General features: G+C 45.4%; 1 protein-coding gene across 1 annotated transcript in view; it reads left to right on the top strand.

Annotated features, from left to right (window-relative positions):
• TSPAN31 (tetraspanin 31) overlaps positions 1–19,699 on the top strand; it is a 156,473-nt gene that overhangs the window by 68,340 nt on the left and 68,434 nt on the right. Inside the window, exons 2-3 of the mRNA XM_086965632.1 lie at positions 9,462–9,629; positions 12,330–12,410. Coding sequence (XP_086821758.1) covers positions 9,462–9,629; positions 12,330–12,410 — 249 coding nt within the window. The remainder of the gene's footprint in view (positions 1–9,461; positions 9,630–12,329; positions 12,411–19,699) is intronic.

Genomic DNA, 19,699 nt, shown 5'->3' with positions numbered 1-19,699 from the left:
CCTGTAAAAATGCAGCTGAGTCAGAATACCATGTGTTTTTTTTTTTTTTTTTTTTTTTTTTGCAATTGGTATAAGAAAGCGAGAGAACGATGGCTGATCCAGATATGCAGAAACTTGGGAACCAGGCATTGCTCAAAGACTTTCAAGATATTGAAATATGATGCAGGCCTCCCTATAGCATTTTCAGTAGCTGGCTTTTTAGGTCTCCTGGCGTTGAACCGTGCGAAAGCGCGGTCTCGCCAGAGACCTATTGTGAGCGAGACTGCTTCCCAGGAGAGGGGACAGGAGCTGGCCGCGCGCAGGGAATTGAGCAGGCCACACGAACGCGCACGCTGTGGCCAGCTCCTGTCTCCTCTCCTGGAAAGCTTAAACATGACACACGCATGCGCATACACAGAGACACACACACACACGAGCGCCCATGGACGCACGCACGCACACATACAAACAGAGAACCCCTCCCACCCCCGCCGCCGCACACAGACACACACCAGCACAACTACACACACGCACACACATACAGAGCCCCCCGCACACGTACACATACACACACAAGCGCACTCCCCTTCCCCCCCTACAACTATGGCTCATGTGTGCGAGCCGAGGTGGTCTGCAGCAGACCTGTCCCTGCGCCGAGACGCTATTTTAGCTGTCTGCTTCCCGCCGTGGCTTGCCTCAGCGTTTCTTCCCGTATCTCCTCAGTTGAACGAGCTATGGTGACTTTAAATCCCTCTGACCCTCTTCCTATATATTTCCAGCAGCCAATGGCAAGCTACGGCGGCCGACGTCCGTGACGTCACCCTGTCTCTGCCAGAGAGCTGCGTGGATTTGTGTACAGACGCGATGACCCTGGCTTTGCTGAACGGGAGGAGCTTATTGCTTCAGATGCGTGGAGAGCATGGTGGGACATCCAATATGCGAGTCACGAGGAAAGAGGACCAGCATCTTGTTACGGGTGGGAGGAGTCGTACAGCAAACATGTGACTGCCTGACTCATGGATGAGGAAGCGTGACCAGAAAGGCAGTTTAGTGTGTGTGAATGTGTTCGTCATACTGTGCTGAATAATGTACGCAATTGAACATTTCTGGTGTTCGTTAAATTGTGAACAGGTGCTTTATGTAGTCTTCTATAGCAAATTATGATTTCAGAACTAGTATCGGAATGCAAAGATAAAACCCTAACTTTGGCACCTCGAGTAATGGACTTGTAAACCGCATCTTTTCGTGTCAGAGCACTGTGACGCATAGCCTATTATGCTATATGGCGGTTTCGTTTTTTTGTGTATAAGAAATTGGACACAAGGTCGTCCACATAGTCATTTCGTTTTGATGCCTGAAACGGTCATTGGAAAGGGCGGGAGGTTAGGCGAGGTTTAGGTGACGTCACATGCTAGGCCTCCTGCCGGAAGCGGCAGACAGCACACTTTGGTCTGCAGCCATGGCAGAAACGTACCTGGTGTGGAGTTTCGAGGAGCTAACCCAGACAGCCTGCCTGCCCTGGCAGCACATTGAGGAGCGGAGGCTGTAGCAATAGAGGGAGTGTTGCGCCTCCATAGGCTTATACTGGGCTGCCAGCTGATCCTGTTGTGGGTGAGTACTGCTAATGATCCAGAGAGAGTGTCTTGGTTGCGTGGTGCAGTGATAGCTTGGTTCCCTGGGCTCAAGTGCTGTCCGGTAAAGTAGCTACTATGGACGCAATATGACTGGGAATTTTACTACTTTTTTCCTCTTTCCAAGTATTTATTTTTGTGTCCTGATGTATTAAGGCAGTCTTTTTGGATTGACCATTGACTGATACATTTTCTGCACAAGCACTGACGACGACATCTACTACACGAGTGTCTGATTGTAAAATATTAATACATGCTTTCGTGATGATTGCTATTCAAATTTTAATTTTTACAATGCAGGCTATACAAACAAACCAAGATCCTAAATGACCGTTAGTTCGCACTAGAGGCACTATTTGCCTGAGGTGCATCATCAGAGCTGTGTGAATTTATTTATTTATTTTATTTATTTATTCAAAGTTTTATATAGCGCGAACAAGATCCTTACAGATATCAGAGCGCTTCACAATGACATGGTAGGGGCAGTAGGAATGAACAGGGGTAATGGGAGCAATGTAGTAGTCACTAACATGAAAGGATAATAATAACATACATAAAACATATCAATATACAGTCAGGTAAACAGGTAGTATAGGACGGCACAAGTCATTGATCCCACTACAGAGGTGTTCAGGTACACTTTGGGTGTGTGGAAGGCTTATACCAGTGTTTTAGTATAGAGAGAGCACTGAGTGGGGGCAACCGGGAGGGTGAATCAGTGACCCAACGTGTATCATATATTGTAAGAAAGTAGCGTAGTAGTGTCTCCATCTAGAGGTATAGTGCCAAAGGACAAGGTGAGTATTGACACAAGGCAATGCAGAGTCTCTGATCCAGCACCTATAAGGTTCAGGAGATCTTGGCCAGAAGGATGGTTTTCACCTCTTTCTTGAAGAGTGCAGTGGAGGAGATACGCCTGGTTTCAGGAGGGAGCGCATTCCAGATCCTGGGGGCCATTCCTGAGAAGGAGCGCTTATAAGTTTTCTCTTTCCGGAATCTACGGGGTTTCAGGAGTAGATTTTTTGAGCTTCTATTGGATCTCGAACCTCCTGATATAGACAACTTTTGAGCGAGGTAGTTGGGTGCATTGTGGTGCACGGCCGCGTGTGTCATAACTGCAATTTTTAGTTGTCTTCTGGCTTCAAAAGGCAGCCATTTAAGGGACTGTCTGGGGAAATATGCGAATGTTTTCTTGAGCCAGTAATGAGTCTTGCGGCAGCGTTCAGGGAGGCTCTTAAGGGTGCTGTTGTGGATAGCGGGAGTCCGCTGAGGGCCACAATTCCGTAGTCTATTCGAGGGATGACTAACGCTTGTACAGCTGTTTGGAAGTAGGGAGGAAGGGTTTAATTTTCCTCAGTGTGTTGATTTGGAAATTAGCTGCTTTTGTGGCTTTGCTGACGTGCTGCTGCATGTTGAGCTTGGCGTCTAGTGTGATGCCTAGGGATTTCGCCGAGTCCACGATGGTGGGTTGGACATTGAGTGCTGTTAGGTTGTTGAGCCATGTTTGGGTGGTGGAAATTTTCGCCGGGGGTGAGATGAGAAGGAACTCAGTTTTCAGAGCATTTAGTTTGAGGTGATTATCGGCTAGCCAAGATTGAGTGTTAATAAGCGTGGAATTCAGATGTTTGATATCTTCCGGAGATTAAAGCTTTAGGTACAGTTGTGTGGTGTGTCGTCGGCGTACATATGGAATTGGACATTAGAAGCTTGGAGCAAGGTGGCGAGCGGTTCCATGACGAGGTTGAATAATGTGGGGGAGAGGGAGGATCCTTGTGGAACACCTAGATCGGCAGGCACAGGTGAAGATAACACGTTGTCGATCTTGAACTTCTGAGACCGGTTGTGAAGGAAGGACGAAAACCATTTGAGAACCGTTCCCGATAGACCCATTCTAGTGCTTAGCAGCTCCAGCAAGTTCTCATGTTTGACCGTGTCAAAAGCTGACGAGAGGTCAAGAAGGATGAGGAGGCAGGACTCATTGCGATCAAGAATTTGGAGGGCGTCATCAATTATGTGTGTCATAGCTGTTCCCGTGCTATGTTTCGCTCGGAAGCCTGATTGATGAGAGTTGAGGAGGTCAAATTGGTCAATGTGTCTTGTTAGTTGGAGTTGGACACATTTCTCCAGCAGTTTGGCCAGGGTGGGGATATTGGTGATGGGCCGGTAATTGTTTAGGTCAGACGGATCAGCTGTAGGTTTCTTGAGTATAGGCGTGACTTGCCCCACCTTGAGGGAGTCTGGAATGAGGCCTTGTTGCAGGGAGCAGTTGATGATTTTGGTCCAGAGAGGGAGGAGCAAGGGGATGAAGTCTTTTACAGCATTAGCAGGTAGAGGGTCTGTGAGGTGATTAGAGGGCTTCAAGGTGCAGAGCAGTTTGTGTATTGTTTCTTCCGAGTAGGTATCGAAGTATAGCCAGGATGCCATGTTTTTAGGTTGAGTGTTAGCCATTCTTGTGTGGTTGGGGAATCGGCTTACATCCATGATGAGGTCATTTCTTATGTTGTCAGTCTTTAGCTTAAAGAAAGCAGAGAAGTCTTCACAGTGTGGGGTGTCGCTTGTTGTGCTATTTGATTGTAAGGGTTGTGCCTTTGTTTGGGTCTTGATTAGTTCGAACAGTTTTCTTGGCCTGTTTTTTGCTTGGTCCAACTGGCGGCTGAAGAAGTCCAACTTTGTGCGCTTTATTTTCCTAAAGTAGGCATTTCTCTTGTTTTTAAGCCTTTTGAGGTGCAGTGCTGAGGGGTCCGCTCTCCAGGTGCGCTCTGCCATTCGCATCGAACGCCTGTCGTCATTGAGTCTGTCGTCATACCAGGGGTTAGATGTTTTGGTGGAGACTCTCTTCAGTTGCAGTGGAGCGACTTCATTGACTAATGTATTCATAGATTCAATCAGTCAGTGATTGAACATCCGAGGCACCTGAAGGGGGAAGGAGGAGATTGCCGATGTGGGGAGGCAGAGTAGAGGGGTTGAGATTCTTCATGTCCCTTTTCCATGTTTTGGATTTGATTGGTTGAGCCGGGTTAGGTTTAACTTTTTCATTGATAAAGAAGGTGATAATGTGGTGATCTGACCAGTCGTAGGGTGTAATCGTCTCCAGTTGTGTAGAATTCTCTTTGGCAATGATGAGATCAAGTATCGAGCCTTTGTCGTGTGTTGGTCTATCGCATATTTGGGTGAGGTCAAGCGCATTAATGAAAGTTTTGAGACTATTCACCACTGTGTCTTTCTGATCGTTCCAGTGGAGATTGAAGTCACCCAGGTAGACTTGGGTGGTCTGCCGACCGGCATTGGAAGTGATCATGTCCATGAGTTGTTGGGTGAATATGAGATTGTCACCAGGCGGGTGATAGATGAGATGTAAAGCACAAACTTGTTTGCCCTCGCTGGTGATGTCGAGGCAGAGGAGTTCACAGGAGGAGAGGGAGGGGGAGGTGACTTTAGTAACGGAGAGGTTGCTTCTAAAAATGCATGCAATTCCCCCGCCCGTCTTGTCCGAGGACCTGTCTAGCCTAATGATGTGATAGTTGGGGGGGGACTAGTATGTCCATAATCTGGGTAGAGGCTTCAGTGCGCCAAGTTTCTGTTAGGAAGGCTAGGTCCAGATCCCTAGCTGAGACGAGATCAGCGATGTCGGAGGAGTGTCTCTGGGCCGACCTGCAGTTGAGTAGGATGCATTTGAGTTTGGGAGACAGAAGGGTGGTCGAGCTTTCTAGAGTGAAGGGAACTTTTCTGAGGTTGTTAGGGACGGAACCTCTGTTGTTGAGTGTTGGGAGCCTCAGAGGGTTTGTAAGAATTGTGGGTATGGGGATGTGTGTGCTAGGTATGTGTTTTACCGGACCTGGGCCATAAGTGCGTAGGAGAGAGCATAGGTCGCGGTCCGACAATGGGTTGAGGACACGGCGGGGGCGGTGGGAGTTGTTGCGAACGGGGATAGTCGGCCAGCGCGGATGTCGTTGGAGGCGAGGGTGTGTAGGGCGGGAGCGTCCTTTGTAGGGTAGAGGGATGATGGGAGGTAGACTGGGCTGTGATGAGAGAAGGTCTTTGATTGCGTGGACATCTTTTTTGATTTGTAGAATATCCTCTTTGACTTGTTGGAGGGTGGGTAAAGTCAGGTCGGGGGGTGCATTGGGGATGGCGTAGGTGGTGAGAGCCAATGGTGAATGGTTGTGTAGTGAGCTGGAAAGCGGGCAGGGAATCGAAGGGGGGGTATACTGGCGTTGTTGGAATGTTCTGCGGTGCAAATGGGTGGGATGGCATTCAAAGAGTGGGCGTCTTTGTGTGCGGGGGGTGTGGGTGAAGTAGGCGGTGTAGGCGGTGGGTGGGAGGCATAGGTAGTACCGTCAGTTGGAGACGGTGCCGGTGAGTGGAAGAGTGAGTGAAGGCTGAAGACAGTGGGGGAGACCGGGGGGTAGTGAGGGCTGAGAATAGGAGGTGGGAGAGAGGGGGATGCTAAGGTAGGGGAGGTGGTATGTTCTGTGTGTGTTGTTGGGAGGGTGTGAGTGTCGTGGGTGGGAGTGGGGAGGGAGCTGGGGGGGGGAAAGGTGTCCGCCGTGGGGGGGTATGGGAGGGGGGGGTGGATAGACTCCGAGTGGTGATGTTATCAGATGGTGGCGTGTTGTGGGTGAGAGTTGTTCTGTTAGGTGTGAGAGTGTCGTGGGTGAGAGTGGGGAGGGAGCTGAGGAGGGAGAGGCGTCTGTCGTGGGGGGGATGGGAGGGGGGGGGATAAACTCCGAGCGGTGGTGTGTTCAGGTGGCGTGTTGCGGGTGGGGGTTGTTATGTCAGGGAGGAGAGGGATAGGGGGGGATGTGAGTGGGGGTAAAGGGGATCCTGTTAGAGGGGCGGTTAGTATAAGAGGTGGCGACATTTGTGTCTGTCCTTGGGGAATGTAGGGCGTTGACCGCAAGTGGGCCATTTACTGAGGTACTGGGGGTGTCTGTCCTTGGGGAGTGTGGGGTGAATAATAACAGCTGTGAGCCCGTGCTGAGGTGCATCATCAGAGCTGTGTGAATAATAACAGCTGTGAGCCCGTGCCTGAGGTGCATCATCAGAGCTGTGTGAATAATAACTGTCAGCCCCGTGCTGAGGTGCATCATCAGAGCTGTGTGAATAATAACAGCTGTGAGCCCGTGCCTGAGGTGCATCATCAGAGCTGTGTGAATAATAACTGTCAGCCCCGTGCGTGAGGTGCATCATCAGAGCTATGTGAATAATAACAGCTGAGAGCAACAGCATACTCTTGCACACACTCACTGCTCACCAATTCAAAGTTTGCTAAAAAATGTATGAAACGCATTTTCATACACAATGCCAATAACTCAAACTTTAACCCCTTCGCTGCGGTGGGAATTCCGCCGCAGCGCTAAGGGGGCGGGGGGTCGAGCGGCGCTCGCATGCTCGTGACGGAGCCGCTCCGTCACGAGCCGCGGTTGAGCTGTGCTCGTGACGGAGCGGTTCCGTCACGAACGCGCCCGCTCAATGGAACGCTCAGCGCAGGCGCGAAATTCGCGCCGCGCAGGCGCGCCGAGCGGGCCATGACGGAACCGCTCCGCCATGAGCACAGCTCAACTGAGGCTCATGACGGAGCCGCTCCGTCATGAGCATAGAACGGGTTAATGCTGCAAGACCTATTGCATTGTAAATGCTTGTTATTCTCCATGTGGTGCACACGTAGAGTATTCCAGAGTTGACCCCTACAGACACTGGTTAATCCTTGATATAATTTTTTTATCTGGAAGTATTATCTAGGAATTTTATGAGCTTTTTTAGCCACTTTGTTGACATATTTTTAATTTGATATATAGTGCGTAGGACTGTCAACAAGTAGAATTGTGGTTGATTGGTCTAAGACCATGTTTACAACTTTTATAATGATAGATACAAGCACTTTACAAAAAATTGCCTGAATGGCTGAATTGTGAGATAGAGTATGGGTTTATCAAATTTGGCATTGTAATTTGTACGCACATACTGCACACATACTTTAATGTATCCAATGAGTTTGGACTGATTGTATTGTAGATAGTTTGCAGGTTACACTCGTGTGTTATTTATACAATGCCATATGACGAATGTATTTCTTTTATTGGTTTTATCACGAATCAAATGAAATGTATGCTATTTAATATATGCTTTTATGGTCAAATTGGCCGAAATAAAGTTTCATTGATGATGATGATAAATAAAAAGCATTGTCATTTACAATGCCAATAGCTTAAACTCTAGCAAATGCGAGACCTATTGCATTGCAAATGCTTGTCTGTCCGATTCAGTCAAGTCATTTGAAAGCCATATTCCCAGGGATTTATTATACTTTGGTTTCCAATGTAGGCTTGTGTTTCAAATATGCAAAGGAAGGCACCTCTACTAAAGCCTACTGAACCTTTGACTAACTTGCTAAACTTAAAACTAATTGATTCCAATGTGTTGGAAATGCGTGGAAAACTGAGCTACAAAGAACACTTTTTTTCAGCTACAAGCTACTCTGGTCATATTTGGGTAAGATCTCAACCGCCTGAAAATCATCTTTTAAAACGTGCATAATATTTTACTTACTGGGGCCTTTTCTTAACTCCTAACTCTCAACATCTTATGAGAATCTTTTAAACCTATTATTGACTACATTTCTCTTAATTGAATGGGAATCTTTCAACCAAATCTCATTCCACACATGGTAGGCATAGATTGCACACATTTGTGGCCCACACAATACCCGTATCAAACCGAAAATCCTCAGACTATAGAACACAACAGATTAATACAACAAATACATTCTATGTAGTTTCTACCGTTCTTTTCCCATCTGAACCATAAGACCTCTACCTACTTTTATATTCCGCCAATTACTGGACACCTGGTTATCCTTTTTATGCTCTACCACTCTTCCTAACTTCTCCCCTTCTCTATTTACAATACTCGCACTAGCTACAATATCAAACCTGCGCTTGTCACCTCCTACATAGACACATAAAAATACTTTTTTTACCAGTCCAAGGTTCTTGTATAAATGTACACTTACTTATTATTCATTTGTTTTATTGCCATTAAACATGCTGTGTGTTTGTCTATCAGTCATCTTTTGATGATACTTACCACTATGTGCTATTGTACCTTGTCTTGTTCTTCTACATTCCTATCTTTACATACAGTTTTTTAAATATTCTTCAAATAAAAACGTTATGGGGAAAAATGCATCTACTCTAAAAATGTGTGCTACATGCAGTTTAAAGTCTTGTGTGGTTGACTTATCCTTTAGGCCTTCCATTGATTTAGATGCAAGATTTGTAGTGAGCTACCTGTAAAAAAGTTATTTACGGTCTATTGGCATTTTCTTGGTGTTTTACTATTAAGCCATTTGTAGTAATCACACCAATCCAAGAGTGTGGTTCAGAAGTATTTATTCTGAAATGGTATCCCCAGCACAGCACTCCAGTTCACAACGCTGCCCAACAGTAAATTACTCCCACATAGAATATCTGGAACAGGACACTCCACATTCTGTCTGGACATTCCAGCTCACATGCTAGTCAGTGTATAATGTAACTTTACTACTATTTAACTTCACTAATACTACACCATTGTATCACTAGACCGCAATGTAACAGTCAATATAAACAGCAAATCACATACAAGGGCAACTGCGTGAAATCTAGAAAGATTTTAAAATCTGTTTTGCTCTTTCTCCTCCTGTTAAGCTGTGTGGTCCACGTGCATGCAAGTTATTTTCTTTAAGCTCGACTAAAGGTCCGTTCCGGACTGGACAAAGATGCTCCTCGATTTAAGTTTATTGTAAACTTGGTCTGGTGGCTGCTGCAAGTACAAGCCTTCCTAACTTCTATCTTTTTTTTCCATTCGCAGCTGGTTGGCCTCTTGCTGATCGGAGTGGCCGCCTGGGGCAAGGGCTTCGGCATAGTCTCAAGCATCACCATCATCGGCGGTGTCATCGCTATTGGTGTCTTCTTGCTCCTCATTGCCATTGTGGGTCTCATCGGAGCTGCCAACCACCACCAAGTCATGCTTTTCATGGTATCCTTTACAGTTCAAACGTAGCTCTCTCAATCTCTTGTTGAGTGAGATGCCTGGAATTAAACCGGAGTTCAGTTCAATAGCTGAATTTGTAAGAAACTGTTTTCTTTGCCATTGGATAGCTCGGTGGTTGAATTTCCTGCTCCAGAAATGTGTGTTTAACACATTTGTTTGTCACAGGTTCCAGTCCATGCATGTTTGACTGCTTTTCGTTTCTAATGAGATTCTGTTGGGTAATACCACCATTCATTAATTAGGTGTTATATAGCACTGTGCACTTTATTAATTGCCTGTATTATTTACAATTGAGGAAGTTTAACTTGACAGCCAACATTGCAGGAAAATGTAGCTCCTAAAAGGATGTAGACCATTTTCTTTGCCTTTGACCCACATGCATGAAGACAAGATCTGTACATTAATGCGAATTCGGGTACTAAGCTGAAATACTAAATACATTTAAGGTGAGGGGTGTGGGGGGGGGGTAGATGTATATATATTTTTTATTAAACAAAATGAGTAAAGTGGTTCTGTATGATAACAAACCTATAAGGTTTGGTATGCAATCCACAGGTCACAGTTTAGATTGCTAACCAGTTAACATTTAATAGTTACTGCTTGAGTAGATGATTGTTATTAAGTTGGGTAATAACTCTCATTCCTAAACTCTACGAGGTTACACGGTCAGTGAAACTCCATACTGGGGTATCTTTGTTTAATCCCCTTAAAGCAGTTGCACCGTGTGACTAAGCAGGGAAAACTGATTGTGCCCCGGAAAGGCAACCACATTGAAAGGTTGTGCTTTGCCCATGGTGCCTTATCTATGCGTCCTCTAGTGTGAGGCTGAAAGATGAGGCCCTCGAGAATTTGTGTCCGGATCACAAGCCCAAAGAGGGCATCTGGAAAGGGGCTTGGCACGCAGAACAGAGACAAGCCAATACTAAACATAGCACACTTTCTAATTCAGACGTTTTGGATCACATACGAGGCATTGTGAGGCTATTGGAGATCTAGTTAAACTGTTCAAAGAGCATACATGTAGGTGCAGGCAGAATAGTAGTGTACAGAGAGTGTTACACATTCACATTGCCAACTAGCGCATGCAAATCAAAGATTTTTGAGTGTGCCTTATTGGAGTCTGATTAGCCAGGTACTTTTATCAACTCTGTGTAGGTTGCAAAATTGCAAAAGTTGCACTATTCACTGTAGTTAGAAGCTAAGTAACAGATTTGATCATCTTCCACAAAAAACAGGCGTAGGCTATGTTTGGCTGCAAAATTGTCGATTCTGTTGGATTCCAAAGCGTGGGCGCCCACCTTTCTGCCTGTCAGTTTTGTGGTGCTTTTAGATAATTTTCCGCTGCTCCCTGGGATGCGTCCTGACAGTCATCTGTCACAGCGCAACTCTTGTTTAATATAGCAAGGCTGATACTATGGGGTGTTTGAGATTAGAGGCAGAGGAGAGTATGAAATGCGTCTGTAGACAGCCAGCTATGGCAGTATAGAGAAAATGGCAGTACCTTGTCCCAGCTCATTTGGAACAAGAAAAGCCCATCTCACTGTCTCAAGCTGTTATTCATCAATAGCGTCCTTCGGCAGCAGCCTCAAAGTGTTGCAGTGGCCCACAAATGTATGTCTATTGCTTCTTATTATCAGTGTCCTGTTGCATTTTCACTTTCTGTGCACTTCTGCCCTCATTGCAGCACTCCCACGCCCTTAGCAGCAGTTTGACTCCTAAAACTCGTCTTTTTCCAGAAAATTATTTGAAAGTCTGACCTCCATGTGCCCTAATTTCATGTACCTCCTTTTTGTGAATTTTGTCATGTCTATTCGAATAGTGTGTAATATGCCGGCGTTGGAGTCTACCGCGGACAGAAAGAGACTTCACTGTGTTTGTATCTCATTTTTAATGTACTTGTACGTGTGTATTTTTAACTGTCTAGCATTAGTGTACCTTAATACCCATTACTCTTCTTATCTTTTTTTTTTTTTACTTTACCCCGCGTTTTCATTATTGGGTGTTTTTTTTTTTCCAGGTTTCTCAACAAAAAAAAATCATAATTCATGCTACATACTTTTAACCTAGAAATATTTGTATCCACCATCCACTCTTGGCTCTGTGATCTAAAAAAATGATTGCAGGACCATTTAAGATCTGTGTTAGTGTAAGTCTGTGTTTTGTGTAGAAGGTACAGATTAGAAATATAGCTGTCTATATAAACAGATGACCAAAGTTGAAATTAGAGACAAAATTCTTGGGGCACTTCTTGCAACAACTTTTTCGAGTCTGATTGCACTAGGCAGGAAGAATACCAAGCAGAGTACACGATTCATAGTGGTAACTTTAACCTCTGCCACTGTTGGTGATCGTGGTGTTGGCAGCTGTTTAAACTTCCTATTCACAGTACAGTTGGCACGTCATTCTATTTAAAAACCAGGCAGTTATCGCCCTGTTTTAATTTATTTTCGTGGCTGTTGTCGAAGGAAAACATGCGGCTGAAATAACTACCCAATCTTAAGAACGCTTTCAGAAGAGCAAATGTATGCCCAAGATCCCAAATGTATGCAGGCAAGTCATGATGTGAACTCTTGAATGTACAGATCGTATAAGTTGTATGTGGTTAGTGTTTAAGTAGTCTGTATTGTCATGCTGAGGCAAGTTGTTACCTCTGGTGCTTTCCTTAGCTTGCTGTTTTCTCCACAGTATATGGTTGTTTTGTTCCTAGTCTTTATTTTCCAGTTTGGCGTCTCATGCTCTTGCTTGGCACTAAATCAAAGTCAGCAGGTAAGTCTGTTTTAACTGCCAAACATTAATTACAAAGCTGAAATTTTGTTGTGGGGTAGAATTCCAAACCCTTTTGTCCAAAGTTGTAGGTCCAAGGCTTTCTAAGCTCTCTTATGATTGCTGTTGCATGGCATTTCAAAACAAAGTTGCAGGTGTCACAACATGTGCGGACATCGCCATGATCTGGCCCACGTTTTCTTTGCCTAGTTGCTTTCATTTTTGCTGGCCCACTGGACTATTTATTCAGTAATTTATGCAGAGCTTAATACCCCTAACAGGGGTCAATGGTGGCTGCCAGTATACCACAACACGACCAAGAATACCCAAAATAGTCAGGGATGACCATTATTATGCCATTGGCATCATTATGCCAGTAACTGACACGGGTATGCCAGAGATAACACCCTAATGATGGGGGCTAGCATACACATTTGGCGGTCCTTGACACCAGGTGTAGCGTCCGGGAAGCAATGGTGTTTATTATGAACACACACTTAAATGCTGATGAATCACTTAATTTTCTCTGGTTTTGAACATGCCCTGTTCGCCTCATGTCATGGACTGATCATGTACCCATCAGACACATTTTCACTGACTCCTGCAGTCCCACACTTTGGTGGGGCAACTCTGATAACGGCTCAGGCTACTGCTTCCACACTACTTTAATGGTCCACTTTTCACATACATACTGACTGATAAAGTAGGGACTACAACATGGTCAATCTCCTTGTGGCTTAGTGATATTGAGATTGGAAACCGACTGTCATGTGGCAGGCCCTATAGGCTGACGGTGTGTTAGTGTTATTATGAGTTACTGCCATAGGTTTGGCTGGCTGTCACTCTAAGGGTCTTGAGTTGAGCAGTGCTGCCTTCTTTAATAGGCAGCTACTCTCTGATTTAGATACTGGGCTTGACTTCACCTCTGAGAGATATTTTAAAGGGACTGGCGAGCTGCTAGTTGCTCCCGAGTTACTCATTTGGAACCCCTACTTTAGAGCATGGTTGGGTGGTGAAGTTTGTCAAAGTTGAGGGAAAGCTTTAATGGCAGAAGCTCCACTCCTGTTTTCAGTCCACGGTAGCCTCCCAATTGGGCAGAGCCAGGGCTCAATCCAGGGCAGCAACCATTTTGGATGGAAGTGGACAGAATTTTTTATTTGTTTATAATGGTTTGATGTAGGCAATTTTGAGATCATCTGGGAGTATACCAGATTCCAGAGGATACTTGACAATAGCTCTTGTTCAGATAGCAGCTGAGATATTAGTGAGAATGTTCTTAAATAGATGTGTTGGGTTTGGGTCCGCTGGTGATCCGAGGAGCTTAAGGAATTAGGGGTTTGAGGCCAGGTAAGTTTTTGAGTTGAAAATCCTCCTTTATTTTGGCATCAAGCTATCTTGCCAGATATTTTGCTGTAGCTATGAATTGTTAATCTAGGGACTAACATATTTCTTAACCGTGGATAATTTTGAGTTTGAACCCTCTGGGTTTAAGAATGCTCACAATTTCCCAAAAGGGTGTCAGTGCTTCAGAGAGGCACTAAAAAACAGACCTCTCGAATAAGTAAAAAATAGAATCATGAAACTGAAGAGAGAGAAACTCTTTTAAGGAGTTGCAGAAGGAGTGAAGATAAGTACTGCGCCTAAGGGAAGGTGGGAGAGTATTCCAGTGTTTGGCTACCAAATAGCAGTGAAAGAGTAAGCTCCTACCTGTTTTTTCTGAATTGCACGGAGTCCAAGTAGATGGTGAAAAGCATAACCGAGGACGTGAAAGGGAACATATAGCTGAAATAGCCTTTAAAAGTAGAGGCTGCAGTTTTTCTAAAAAAAAATTAATTGAAGGGGGAAGTAAGGAGACTGTATAATAAGGAGCCAAAGAAGGTTTTTTGAGGAGTTTGACTACCAGAGCCTTTTTCTTGGCCATAGGGAAATGGGCCTTGGCAAGTGAGTGGTTGTAGAGGTTTGTGAGCACGGAACAGATCGGCGTTTCACCTCTGGCCAAATTAGACCTGGGCAAAGCATGGAGGTTGGAGCAGATCTTATGGTTATGTCCAGTTCCCTGGTAAATTCAAGAGAAAGGGGCTACATGTGCTTTTTGAAAGCTGCAGTAGGAAAATGAGCAACCCCTGTGGAGGTCAAGTTTGGGAAGGGGTTCGATTATGCAGTGATTTACTTTTTTTCCACACTAAGAGTCAGTCTGCCAGGGTGCCTCACTGCTCCTGAGATGGGGTGACAGTTAGAGAAACCAGTAGGCAATATGGATGTTTTTGAAGATTTATTTCATAGAATTACTGAGTCTAGAGGCCTGGTGTGGAATGAAGAGTTTGTGCAGCCAAGTTTGGATCTCTACTCTGTGAGGAAAGCGCACTAGTTTGCTTTGGTGGGAGGACGGTTGTCAAAATACTATATCCTTTCCAGGGATTTGCAATGCAGTGTGCAGAGTGTGTTCAGCAGAGTACTGTGGGGCAGAGGGCCTTTATTGGCACGTGTGCTTTCTTAAATGGGGCCAAATTATTGCAGGAGGATCCAGTCATTAAAATGTAATGTTAATGTCAAGTAAGTTCTGTAACCTGACGTGTGAGGCGGGACTCTGAGAATTGATCATGACTGATTTTATTGCAGCAGCGTTTAGTTTTGGGTGCCAAAGAGGAGAAAACCATGGGCGATTGGGGTAAGGGGATTATACTTGGAGCATGAAAGGGATCCCAAAGTCATCAGATCATCCTACAGGAGGTAATGATTATGTTGTGTTGAGATATGGTCAATCTGAGAAAATGGGATCCAGAAGATGGCCAGCCTGTTGAGTGAGTGAAGAGACAAGCTTGAGTTCTAGGTTCTCATCCTCAAGCCATATATTAAGATCTTCTAATGGAAAGCAGGGCAGGTGTCAATTGGCATCTGGTCATGTTGACTGAGGAGCGTAAAAGCTCCTGCGCAATAGGTAGGTTAATGGGTTTATTTAGAAACAAACTCAGCAGAAAATACATTTGAAGTAGAGATGGTGGAAATAGCTCTTATAGCCACCTAATTTGTATGGGTGGTTGAGATGAAGGTTTTTTGTAGGTCTGCACAGAAGTGAGTGTGATATCTGGGCCAGCACTGTCTGAGCGATGTTTTGGTGGTAAATATCAAAATGTGAATCCGGGATCGAGGGATGGATTTTTTTTTTTAATGTTTTGGGGAGCTGGCACCCATCATGCAAGTGTCATTAGATGGCATAAGGCAGTGATACTCAAAGTATGGCCCAGGGGGCTGCATGTGGTCATCCTGACCTTTACAGTCGCCCCCCCCCCCCCCCCCGATCAACAGCAGCACTGGGCTGCTGGACTCCGCACGAACATTAAAAAGATCATAAACGGGCAAGCATTTATCTAAAGGTTAATTTAAGTAAAAGAAATAAAGTAACTAGGGTGTCCTGCACTGCATAAATTTAGAAACCACCTCATTCTTAAAGGCATTTTGCAGCAAAAGTTTAAAGTATGATAGTCTGTTCAAAATTCAAAGTGTGTATTACATTAACATGCACAACCTTCCTTTTTACCATAGTATATTAATATATCAGAGCTTTAAGAATTTTTTTGTTTGGTTATAGTTTATTAAATCAAACCCAGAAGGTTTTGTACAGCACACATCCTGAAGTCCTGTATTTTGATATCCTTGTGGGAAAATGAAGAAAAAGGAGGGAAAATGAAATAGCTACATCGTTTGATCCTAGGCATATGTTTTAAGTGCAGAAGCCAGGATTAATCCCAACTGTTTGGTTTCAAATTGTGCAATTCAGACACTAGCTGTATATGCTTTGTTTCCCCTACATCTACCTTACTGCTGCCCCCCCACCCCTTCTTCTAACACCCTGCTGGCATCTATGCCTCCCACAGTCACATCACAGAGCAAGCATTGGGGCCCCTAGGAATAATGTGGGAGTACCCATGGTGTAAGGGATCAGAGGGGACCCTATGTGGAAGTGACACAAGCAGCCAAGATGCAAGGTGGGGGGTGATCAGCACCGTCAGTACTTGCATTAGTTGAGTTGGAACTTCCAACATGTGCAGGAGGCCTGGGCTGATTACGGAGGAGCAAGAATTTGCAGCTATAGACCGCGCAAAGCAAGTTGGAAGTGCCATCATTTCCTGCCCTGTGCCCAGGCAGAGCGCAAATGAACGCATGTGACCATTGCGAACGCTGTTGTTTTAGACCTATGGCAGGAACGGAGGTGTTGCTGTTCTCCTAATGTTCAACATCCAGGAAGGAATTGAAAGCGAGCAGGGAATGGGGCAAAGTTAATATCAAACGGTTGGGGGTGCGTACGCGCATCAACTGCTGCTGAGAAACTATAATGAAAGTTAATAAAAAGTGAGAAGCTTTAAATAAACCAACACAAAGGATGCATTAACATATTAAAGCATGGAAGCAGTGGGCCTGAACTAAAATAAGTAGGTAGTGGGCCGAACTAAAATAAGTAGGGGAGCAGTGGGTGGAGGAGGGGGGCGCAGTGTGTGAAGGCACTGTGATCCTCAGTAACACTAGCCTGCGAGGCCCTGACCACAGAGAGAAGTAGTGGAGCCACTGCCTGCCTGAACTCAAAATGGCGACTTAATGGCCTGAAAAAGAAACAGTGGATAAATGGTGCATGACACCCAGCCACACCTAGCCTTGAGCTCTAGAGCAAAGATCCCCTGAAGAACTCGGAGGGTCCGGCAGATTTGGCACCCTTTTCGGGGATACACAGGGGAGAAACTACAAAACATCCAATGCTTGACCTACAAATGGTGAACTCTACTATCCTCACATAGTCGGCATGCTCCTTTTTTTATGCAGACTGAGCACTCCTTATGACTTCTTTCTCCCTTGTGGGACCACAAAGCCTCAACCTAAGCAACTGGATGTGAAGGAATATTGGGCTCCCCTCAGTTTTGCCCCCAGTCTGCGACGGAAGTGATACCCACAGCTACAATGTCGTGTTCATAGCAAGACAGGCTTACAGTGGGGGCTTAGCCTGGGGCATGTTTTAATGGTACCCACCATGAATACCTGATACGCCCCATGTGGTGATTAAATAGACATGTAAACTGCGAACAGATTCAGGCGAGTCTGCGTCGGGGACACTGATGTAAGCACTATCTAGCCACATCAACCAGTCACTGTTGGGGGGGTAATTTCAGTTATGATGCTTCATACAAGGTGGTAGCTTCCTCACGTACACTGCCTCTGCCGCTCACACTAAATAAAATTCTAAGAAGTAGGGTTCACATGAGATATTGTGCTGGCGGCCAACATCGGCACACGCTCACTACGGCTACCTTCATGCCACCAAACAAAAAGCAAAGTAATAGTTTCTAGCTACTTCGCCCTCTCAGAACCACGAGGCAGCCAACTGACCACAGAAAAGAGTGATATGTCCCTCATTAAAGAGGATTTCCTTTCTTCATTACGAGAGTTCAAGAAGGAGCTTCGAGAGGAATCAAATCTGACATTAGCCTTGTGAAAAGCTGGCCTGGTATATGATGTCCTCTAATTTAAGTGGGCACCTTGCACCAGTCCAGCCCATCCTTATGGTGATTTTAAGATGTCTCCGACAACCAAGTGGTAGCTGTGGAGAGCAGAATGAGGCTTAGTCTTGAAGGTATGTAAAGCAGCTTGTTGTACCAGAATGCAATCTTGCAGTATAGATTTAATGAAAAGGATCCACACACAACGTATGAATAAAAATGTGTATTATATAACACGCTATCTAGTACGTTACCAGGGGTGGGGGAATCATATCGCCAGACGCCCGAACCATGCAGTTTTTATCGATGGGCAAGAAGATTTAATGCCTATTTTGTCCGACGGACTAGTAGACATTAAATCTTGTAAATAAAACAGGCTTCAGGCACTCTGGGGCTCACAGCCAACCAGAAAAGCTTGACAGGAGCCTTTGGAGGCCTCTGATTGGCTAACAGCTGGGCCCTGGGCAGTGATTGGCTGAGGGAGTGAATCGTCACTCAGTCTCAGCAAGCTGTTGTTCGTGGCCGCGGCAAGGAAATACTTCAGGTAAAGTAAAAAAATAAGCACATCCATAGAGCCCGCCATAGCACTGCTAGAGTGTTCAAAAGTGTTCTAATTTATTCAATTTGCAGATGGCTCTGAAATTAGAACTGGTGCACCTGCTGTGACTGACCGTGTCTAATGTTATGCAGCTTGTGGCTGCAGAAAGCGTGGGGTCTCATTGCTGCTATTGGAGCGTGACTGAGACCGCATAAAACGCGGGGGGCAGCACTAAAGCAGTGGGCCCAGTAAAGCTGCAGGACTGGGGGATCCAAAATAAGATCAAACTCGACCCAGCCTGACCAAGGACCTGGGAGAGAGACTGCTGATCGATCAGCCCGCAGACAACAGAGTATTGGAAACAAGCTGCAGTGGTCTCAAGCCTTGATGGCAAATTAGACTGCCTTGAATTCTTGTTGCTCGACTGGCCGTTACTCTGGTGCATGCCACTGCCCTGAGTGTTTCCATTTATTGGGGAGGGTGGGGGGGTAGGAGGTGCTGCTGAGGTCTTTCCGGGCCGGTTTTCGGATGATTTTGGTACAGGGCCGATTTTGCAGCTATGCTGCAAAAACGGCCCTGTAACCAAAACGGACCCCACCCGTGAGGCGCACCGGTGGATTGCCCGGTGCCCGCTATGGCCAGGCCGGACCTGAGCGCAGAGGGTTAAACTGCCTGCTGCTAAGAGTACCACTAGTTTTTTTCCTTTCCTAGTTTACCTATTTTGTTTAAAAATGTTTCTCCACATTTGTGAAAAGTACTGAGGCTACATAGTCTTATGGGTAACCGCCCTTTCTCATAGAAAATCGGAGAGCCCAGGGCGCAGTGGACACACAAGAGCACTGGAGAAACACAAGGACGTTACACATCACATCGTTGACTCTTCTCACTATCAAAGAACCAAATACTGATGTTTATTTATTCCCACTGAGCCAGTGTAAAGCAGTTCTTTATTGCACACCTTCACCTCTGGTGGGTTGGCTGTGCTTTTAGGAGTCTGCAAGGCTTCTGAAGATCGTGAAGCATTGGTGCAAGAAAAAAATGAAAGTAGTTGAGGCAATATGAAAGATTTGTCGATGTAATACAGCAAAACTGGATTGTTCTAGGGCTGGAAGGAACGGACTCCGCCAGTCTTTAATTGCCACCGTCACTGCCTTGTCATTAGCTAACCAAGTCTGCCAAGGGAAACCCAGATGTCTGCCTTGCGATGTTTGCAGCGTGCCGAGTTTCCATATTGACTACAGCTCCGACCCCAGTCATGCCTTCCACTG

The sequence above is a fragment of the Lissotriton vulgaris genome, chromosome 1_1, assembly GCF_964263255.1.
Source record: "Lissotriton vulgaris chromosome 1_1, aLisVul1.2, whole genome shotgun sequence".
Taxonomy (NCBI): domain Eukaryota; kingdom Metazoa; phylum Chordata; class Amphibia; order Caudata; family Salamandridae; genus Lissotriton; species Lissotriton vulgaris.
This window is presented reverse-complemented; position numbering and strand designations above follow the sequence as displayed.